Genomic DNA, 8,080 nt, shown 5'->3' on the forward strand with positions numbered 1-8,080 from the left:
TGATCCATAATCGGGATGTGTCTTTAGCAGAAGACTCAGTTGAAACAGCCCGCTTGTCAGGACACTGTGTTTCCAGGTTTTGTTTTTGGAGAGCAGAGGCCAGACTCCTCGGCACCAAGTCAATCTTAGGAACTGGTTTTGGATAAAGTCGGTTCCATTGGTTAACTGACAACTGGTGGGTTGGCCAGCGATAGTGTTCTGCTTGACAACAATCAGTGATTGGTTCCTGCATGATGCTTTCTGAGAGAACTAGGCAGAAGCATGTAGACCATGGAAGTAAAAGGAATGCTGTCTGTTGCTCTCCTGCTGCTGAAATGAAAGAACTATTATATTGTTCTAAAGCCAGTGTGTGCCTTTGCTGTGAACTTGAAATGATATGGTGTCTGCAGAGAATGTAGACAATTTTGCCAGAGAAAACATCTCAAGCCTAGAAAGTAAGTACCAAAACAAAAGCTGGACTTCAGAAAGACACTGATTAGAAGTCATCCCAGTCCATCCTTTTGTTTTTTTGTTTTTCTTTACGTTTCCACCACCCCTTTCCCCTGTGTTGTTTGTTTGTCTGTGTGAGCATGTGTCAAGGGGTAGAGTAGTTAGGAAGGAGGGATTGGGAAAGGGGTATTCGATAGTTACATTTTCTGCCTATTTAATTATAATACTGTACATCATAAAAGGTTACTTGTGTGAAAGTTACAAACCTGGTGACTGCAGTTTGTTGGTCTCAGCCAAGGATCTCATATTTTAAATAAAATCTAATTTTACCTGTGTTGTGACTCCGGATCAAGTGCGGCTGGAATTGAATATGCACTATCCAAGATTGTTGTGACAACAGAAGCATAAAAATACTGCCAAAATTAATGGGACTAAATGAACATTTACAACACAGAATAAAAAACATGGTGTGTGCGCACGGTGATGTCATTGACACATAGAACATAGAACATTACAGCGCAGTACAGTGTCTTAGGCCCTCGATGTTGAGCCGACCTGGGAAACCCCTCTAAAGCCCATTTACACTATTCCCTTATCGTCCATATGTCTATCCAATGACCATTTGAATGCCCTTAGTGTTGGTGAGGGTATGTGAAACATATGCAGAGGGTATCAGAAATATTCAGCAGGTCAGGTAGTAACCCGTCCCCTCCCACACCAGTTGACAGCCCCAGCTGCTACTCTCCCATCACCTCCGCACACACCATCCCTGCTGAGATCTCACGATCAAATGTCTCTTATTTTATTTCCTCAGAGTTGGTCAATTCAATCTCTGAGTCATTGTCACTTCCCGTGCAAGAGAAACTCCCAAGCACAATTTCTGCCTTGGGGACAGAGTCGCTCCCTGAGTCACAGTTTTACTCCCTAACTCACAGTGTTAATCCCCAAGTCGCAGTGTTACTCCCCAAAGTCACAGCGTTACTTCCAAAGTCACAGCATTACTCCCAAAGTCACAGCAATACTCCCCAAGTTACAGCGTTACTCCCTAAGTCACAGGGTACCTTCCTAAGTCACAGCATAACTCCACATGGCCCAGATTCACTCCCTGAGTAAGAGTCACTCCCCAAGTCAGTGTTATTCCCTGAGTTACAGCGTAACCCCACATGCCCCAGAGTCACTCCCAAGTCACAGTGTTACTCCCTGAGGAGTCCACATATAAAACCTGTACAAGTTAGTTTGCAGATATCTCTTAAAACCACCCTAGTGGAGGCAGTGGCTAATTTCTATGGACAGTTGCCTCTGTGAAACATGCAAATCCCAATCCGGCCCATTCTTGATCCCACGAAACCGGGTGATGCGCAATCGGGGAGAACAGGACTCATGGATTTGGGCTTCTTCTATTGTCCTAACAATGGAAAGGTTCTCTGTAATGGTAAAAATCAGACAGAAAAAAATCGCATAACATGTAAGATATTTGGGTCGAGGGAGCAATGTTGGAAGTATCGACCCTAATGCCTGCTGTGTCGCCCCATCCTCGTCTCCTGTACCAGAGATATGTCCAGCAGATGTCTGCACTGGGCTACTGCTTACCAGAAGGTGCTGGTGCTATAATCTGAGACAGAATCTGCCTTAATACATTTGAAGTTTTATTGCTTCATTGCAGAATCTGACAAAGAGCCTCATTCTGCTGCTGAAGAATCTCATTGTTTCTTTGAAGATGCTGCTGAAGAATCTCATTGTTTCTTTGCAGATGCTGCTGAAGAATCTCATTGTTTCTTTGTAGATGCTGCTGAAGAATCTCATTGTTTCTTTGTAGGAGCTGTTGAAGAATTTCATTGTCTCTTTGCAGATTCTGGCTAACATCACTCTTAAATTCAATTAAAGTTTGCTGAAGCAAGTTAGAAGTGGCCTGATAACTTTCCATTCTTTCTAGCTGCTCCTGATGTAAGCGCTCAAGGAGTTTCAGATCATTTTCATGTTCTTCATCAGCAGCAAAGGCCTGATGTTGTCCATGTGCTCGTGGAGACGGCGGAGCTTCTGCTCCCAAAGCCGCAGGTTCCTCAGCACCAGAAGGTTCTGAGTGCCCTCCCTCTACCACATCAGCCAGATCATCACAGGCCTCCTCCTTCACACAAGCCACAATATTTAATTTGAAGTCATCAACACTGTCCTCCAAATCAGACATCTTACCCTCCTGATACTCCTCTCCCTCCTCCGCTGCAGCTGCCATGCCACATTGCTGTGAGGTATTCACCTCCGTCACTTCCTCATCAGCCCTTTCAGGAATCTCGGTCGCTGCTGCCAACTCTCCTCCATCACCATCTGATGTGCTCATTGACACCTCTGTATCTGTCAGAGGACGAAAATCACAATTATTATATTTTGGCACATAAATTAACTCCCCTCCTGATGGTTTAAACACTCAGCTGCTGATATCACCTTCGCTCATCCCCATATCTGATCCACCATTGGTTATTGTAGGGCTGGAGAGGCCAAACAGCTTCCTCGTGAACTCCTCCTGTTCTGTCAGCTCCTTGATGTCCGGAACCTGCTCTCCAGTCATTGAGCGCTCCTGGGCGTCCTGGGCTAGCTTTACCTAAAGGGAGAGATGAAAAGTAAAACTGAATCATGGTCCAGACTTTGCTGTGCTGTCTTGTGACGCATTTTCCGAGTGTTGGAGAGTTTTCAGAGTTCCCAGGGGAACTTCTGATTGGAGATCAATCTTATGACAAAGTCAGAGCCATCTCCAAGGTAACTGCATTTTACAAAACCTCCCAAAATTAGCAAAGAAATATAATGTGATCTGTATTTTCAACTCAAAAACTAGGATTTCAAGTTTCAAATATTAACACATATATTTGATATTCAGAAATGCAAAAGCAGGAGCTTAATCTAGGACAAAAGTTCGGCACCACATTGTGGGCTGAACGGCCTGTTCTGTGCTGTATTTTCTATGTTCTATATTGATGTCTTCTTTTAGTGATGATTGGTAATTTGGTCAACGGTTAAATTGACCTTCTTGAATCATTTGGACTAATGGTGGGAGAGGTTGGAGGCAGACAGTGCTGAGGAAGGACCATTTCCCCTGTGTGAGCAGTGGAGTGTAAGCGAAGTAGGTAAGCTGCAGAAGTAATGTTCTGGTGTCTGTGAAGATCCAATGACCATGAGAATGCTTTATCACATATGTCACATGTGAATGGTTTGTCTCCTGTGTGAATGCGTTGCTCTGCACAGAATGAAGGTGACTCGGGGAATGATATGTAACATACCATACATGTGAATGTGTCAGTATACGCAAGAATGTTCTTGGGGTGAAAAGGGTTATATTATGTCGACAAGATGTGAAGACCAAACTTATGTTCCCTTGAACGTAGAAAATTAAGAGACAATTTAATTGAAGTGTTTAAGATGATTGAGCCAGTTCATATAGTGAGAGAGAAACTATTCCTCTGGTGAGAGAGTCCACAACAAGGGGACACAACATTAAAATTAGAGCTCATCAGTTCAGGGGTGATGGCGGCAAACACTTCTTCACAAAAAGGGGACTGGAAATCTGGAACTCTCTCCACACAAAAACCTGGTGAGCCCGGGGGTCAGTTGAAAATATCAAAACTGAGATTTATATGTTTATTGTTAAACAAGGGGATTAAGGGTTACAGAGTCAAGTCAGGTGGATCGAGTTGAGATATGGATCAGCTATGATCTAATTGAATGGTGTAACAGACTCGAGGGATGACTCCAGTTCCTCTATTTCTCAAATTCCTCGATTGTTCTCTCCACTCCTCTCCAACAATTGGTCAGTGTCATCCTCTTCAACCTCCAACTGAGCTTCCGACTCCATATCCTTCCCATCACAAAGATTACCTATACCCCCCTCTCTAACATCATCCATTTCCAACAACCACACCAAACCCGCATTAGTAAATCTGTTGTTTAACTCAGTGGGCTCGATAGCTGGTTTGTAATGCAGAACAAGGCCAGCAGCACGGGTTCAATTCACACCTCACACTTGAATGGCTTCATTATCCGAACAAGCGCTGGAATGTGGCAACTAGGAGCTTTTCACAGTAACTTCATGGCAGTGTTAATGTAAGCCTACTTGTGACAATAAAAGATCATATATATATAAATCTTCAGCCATGCAGACTGAGTGAAATCTTTGTCACAAACTTCACACTGACATCTTTTTGTCAGTGTGGAAGTCAGTGTTGCAGGTGTGTTGCTGACTGTGTGAGGCTCAGTCACTCACCTCACTTGTCTTCCCTGCTGTGTGAATGCGACGGTGATCCAACATGCCCCATAATTGTTCAAAGTCCTTATTACACACCTCACACGTGAATGTTTTCTCCTGCCCTGTGTGAATGCGCCGGTGTTTCACCAGGCCTGACAGCTGTGTAAAGTCCTTATTACACACCTCACACTTGAACATTTTCCTCTCCCCTGTGTGAATGCGCCGGTGCTTCATCAGGCCTGATTTCTCTCTAAAGTCCTTATTACACACCTCACACTTGAATGGCTTCTCACCAGTGTGAAGGCGTTGGTGTTCATGGAATCTCGATGGGCGGTCGAATGATTTCTTACACACTTTACACTTAAATGCTTTCTCCCCGGTGTGAGTGCGTTGATGGACACGGAGGATCGATGACTGGGAGAACGATTTCTTGCACACTTCACAGGTGAATGGTTTCTCCCCAGTGTGAATCCGTCGGTGTTGCACAAGTGCCGATGAACGTGTGAAGGCTCGGTCACACAACTCGCATCTGAAGGGATTCTCCCCTGTGTGAATGCTCTGGTGTATCAGGAAATCAGTAGATGTTGCGAAAGCTTTATCACAAAACTCACACTTGAAGGGTTTCTCCCCTGTGTGGATTCTCTGATGGACTTGGAGGTTTGATACCTGTGTGAAAGCTTTCTCACACACATCACAGCGGAACGGCTTCTCCCCGGTGTGAATCCGTTTGTGTCTGTGGAGATGTGATGAAAGCGAGAATGATTTGTTGCAAACCTCGCACGTAAACGGTTTCTCTCCAGTGTGAGTGAGTTGGTGGTTATGAAAGTGGGATGAGGACGTGAATGATTTGTCACACAATTCACACTTGAACAGTTTCTCATCCATGTGGCTGTCCCTGTGGTTACAGCTGGTACAACTGAGACCATGGAGCCGTCCTCACACACCTCACTCTTGAACAGCCTCTCAACTGTAGGAATGAGTCATTGTTTCATGAGACTCGGTCAATGATTGAAGCTCTCACCACTCACTTCTTCTCACCCTGACTGATCGCTCACAGCTGAACCTTTGGAAAGGTTGGTTCTGATGGAAGGTTTCACACCAGTGACCAGTTTCAAATCTGATGATTTGTTAAAGCTTCCCCTGACCAGACTGATTTCCAGGTAATGGTTTCACTGCCCAACCTTCTATGTGTTTAGCAATGTTGTGAAGGGACTGGATGTCTTCTCACAGATTTCAGATGCTCCTTGGGTAATGGTCAGCATCTATCCTCTCTGTCTTCTCTGGTGTAGTACGCTGCAATCCTTCTGTAAAACAGAAAAAGGAAACATGATTTCCTCCAACTCCCTCTCCTCATTTGCTGAAGGGACTGACTCCTCAGTTAGAGACTGTTCCACAGTTTGCCATTCTGCTACTCCCCTCTGTGGGGATCAGACACAAGTCCTTTCTCTGTCCTCACTGACTGTCTGTTTCCACTGTGGCACTGGTAGTGACCAGGAGCAGACAACATGGCTATTTTCTTTCCTCCACCCAGACCTCATCTTCCCAGGTAATATGAGGGCAAAGGAAAAGACAGTTCCGCAGAGTGTAAACAGGCGATTCATTTACTTTTGACTTGTTTTGTGCTCGCAAAAAACAGTTTTACCCTTCAAATATCTGGTTAATAACACTCAGGAGAAATGTTAATTCTATGGAGATTTTGAAATTTCTCCTTGTTTTCCAAAATTCTTTGAAGAAAACAAACTGGGCAGGAAGTGCTGGAACCTTAGGAAAATATTGCTTCACTGTCGCTGATTGAAGGGTTCAGGTTTATTCCTGGGAATTAGATACACTGCACTCACTCAGACTGCACATCCCAAATTCAGCTCTCAGATACAGCACTGGGCAAAACTATCAAATCCAAGCCCAGGCTTCTGCGAATGGCCGAGGCCTTCAGGCAAAATCCTGAAAGAAGACATTGAAAGTAATTTAAATAAATGTGTCTGCCCCTCACCGATAATTACACCTCGCCTTCTCATATTCAGTAATGACCCATGAACAAAACTCAGCCTGTAAATCAGAAGGGAAATGCTTCCAATAAACACCCTGAATATCCAACACACAGCCAATCAAACAGCTCAGCACAAAGCACCGAGTAAACAGGTCTGTGAGCTGGATCTTCTCACACAGTATAAGGGGCATTTCCACAGCTGATTGCCCACAGGATAGTCAGACTGCCTGAACATTAGTGTGGATATTGTGCAATGTAATGATTGTAAATTGTGCTCCTTCACTCACCATCTCCTGACTTGGTTTTGAGTCCCTACAGGAAGTGAAGCAGCTGTGGTAGAGGAAGAGGAGAGAATGGGCAGAGTGGGTGGGCTCTCTGATTGACGTCTCTCACAGACAATCCAAATATTTCTACAGTAACAGGAGTTTCCTGAAGTTTGGGAAACTGACCGGGGGAACGGAGGCGACTTTGAGCAGCAGATCAGGTGGGGATTTAAACTTGTCATTGTCCCATCTGAATAAAACCTCACTTATTGCAGCTGCTGTCTCAGTTCCCCTGGTAAACATTTGACAGAGATTTCTAGTGTGGGAATAGCATTCTTCATCCTCGGAGGCTTTCAAACTGGCAACAGCAGTGAGGGATGTGTAGCCTCGGATGTGTTTGACAGCAGATCAGAAGAGGAAGACCCACAGCATTCAGGACAACAATGACGGGAAGTGATGGGATCCGCACATGCACAGGAGAGAGGGGCACAGGAGTAATTTACTCTTCTCTGTTGCTACCCAACTCCGTTTTCCATCGTTTCTCCTCTTCTTTCCCTGCTCTCCTTCCTCCTCAATCTTCTGTCCTCCATTCTGCCCTCTCTCATCTCTCCCCCGCTATCCTACCTTTTTTTTCAGTAATCGGCATAAAACCGTTCCTCTCATTCCCAATTGGGGCTGTGGTAATTTCTGTGGTTGGTACCAGCTTCCTGGGTGATGGTTCAAAAATTAGTGCTCAAGCTCGTGAAAGTTCAATTCATGCTTGATCTAATTTACATTTAAAATTCCTGATCCGGTCAATTTCTGCTGATTGCGCTGATAAAATGAACATAATATAGATTGAATTGAAGGCCACAACACGTGCACTTGTGAATGTTGCATATTTGTCACCGAGTTTTAATGAAGCAAACATTTTTAAAAGTTGTGTGTGACCGACTGAGCAATTTATTTAAGGATGGTACACTGTGACCTGATTGACTTCAATGCAGTGTGTATCTGCAGGATAATTCCTTCACTCATTAGCAACATGTTTGTCTTTCAATAAATAGTGGGCAGCGTTTGTACAGGGAGCCCAGAGTCTGAGGAATTATTTGTGTGGCCCTGACAACAATTTTGATCTATGCTCATGGAGTAATCCATTTGCAGTTTGATTTGAGCCCACAATCTTGTTCT

The 8,080-nt window shown here is 44.4% G+C and overlaps 1 protein-coding gene across 1 annotated transcript in view; it reads right to left on the reverse strand.

Annotated features, from left to right (window-relative positions):
• Window positions 1-7,281, reverse strand: part of LOC119975593 (zinc finger protein 271-like) — a 51,653-nt gene extending 44,372 nt beyond the window's left edge. Inside the window, exons 1-5 of the mRNA XM_038815379.1 lie at window positions 6,935-7,281; window positions 4,679-5,964; window positions 2,869-3,025; window positions 2,087-2,778; window positions 760-842 (exon numbers count right to left, since the gene is read on the reverse strand). Coding sequence (XP_038671307.1) covers window positions 760-842; window positions 2,087-2,778; window positions 2,869-3,025; window positions 4,679-5,545 — 1,799 coding nt within the window. The 5' untranslated portion in view covers window positions 5,546-5,964; window positions 6,935-7,281. The remainder of the gene's footprint in view (window positions 1-759; window positions 843-2,086; window positions 2,779-2,868; window positions 3,026-4,678; window positions 5,965-6,934) is intronic.
• Window positions 7,282-8,080: the final 799 nt, after the last annotated feature.

This window comes from Scyliorhinus canicula, chromosome 13 (genome assembly GCF_902713615.1).
Source record: "Scyliorhinus canicula chromosome 13, sScyCan1.1, whole genome shotgun sequence".
NCBI lineage: Eukaryota > Metazoa > Chordata > Chondrichthyes > Carcharhiniformes > Scyliorhinidae > Scyliorhinus > Scyliorhinus canicula.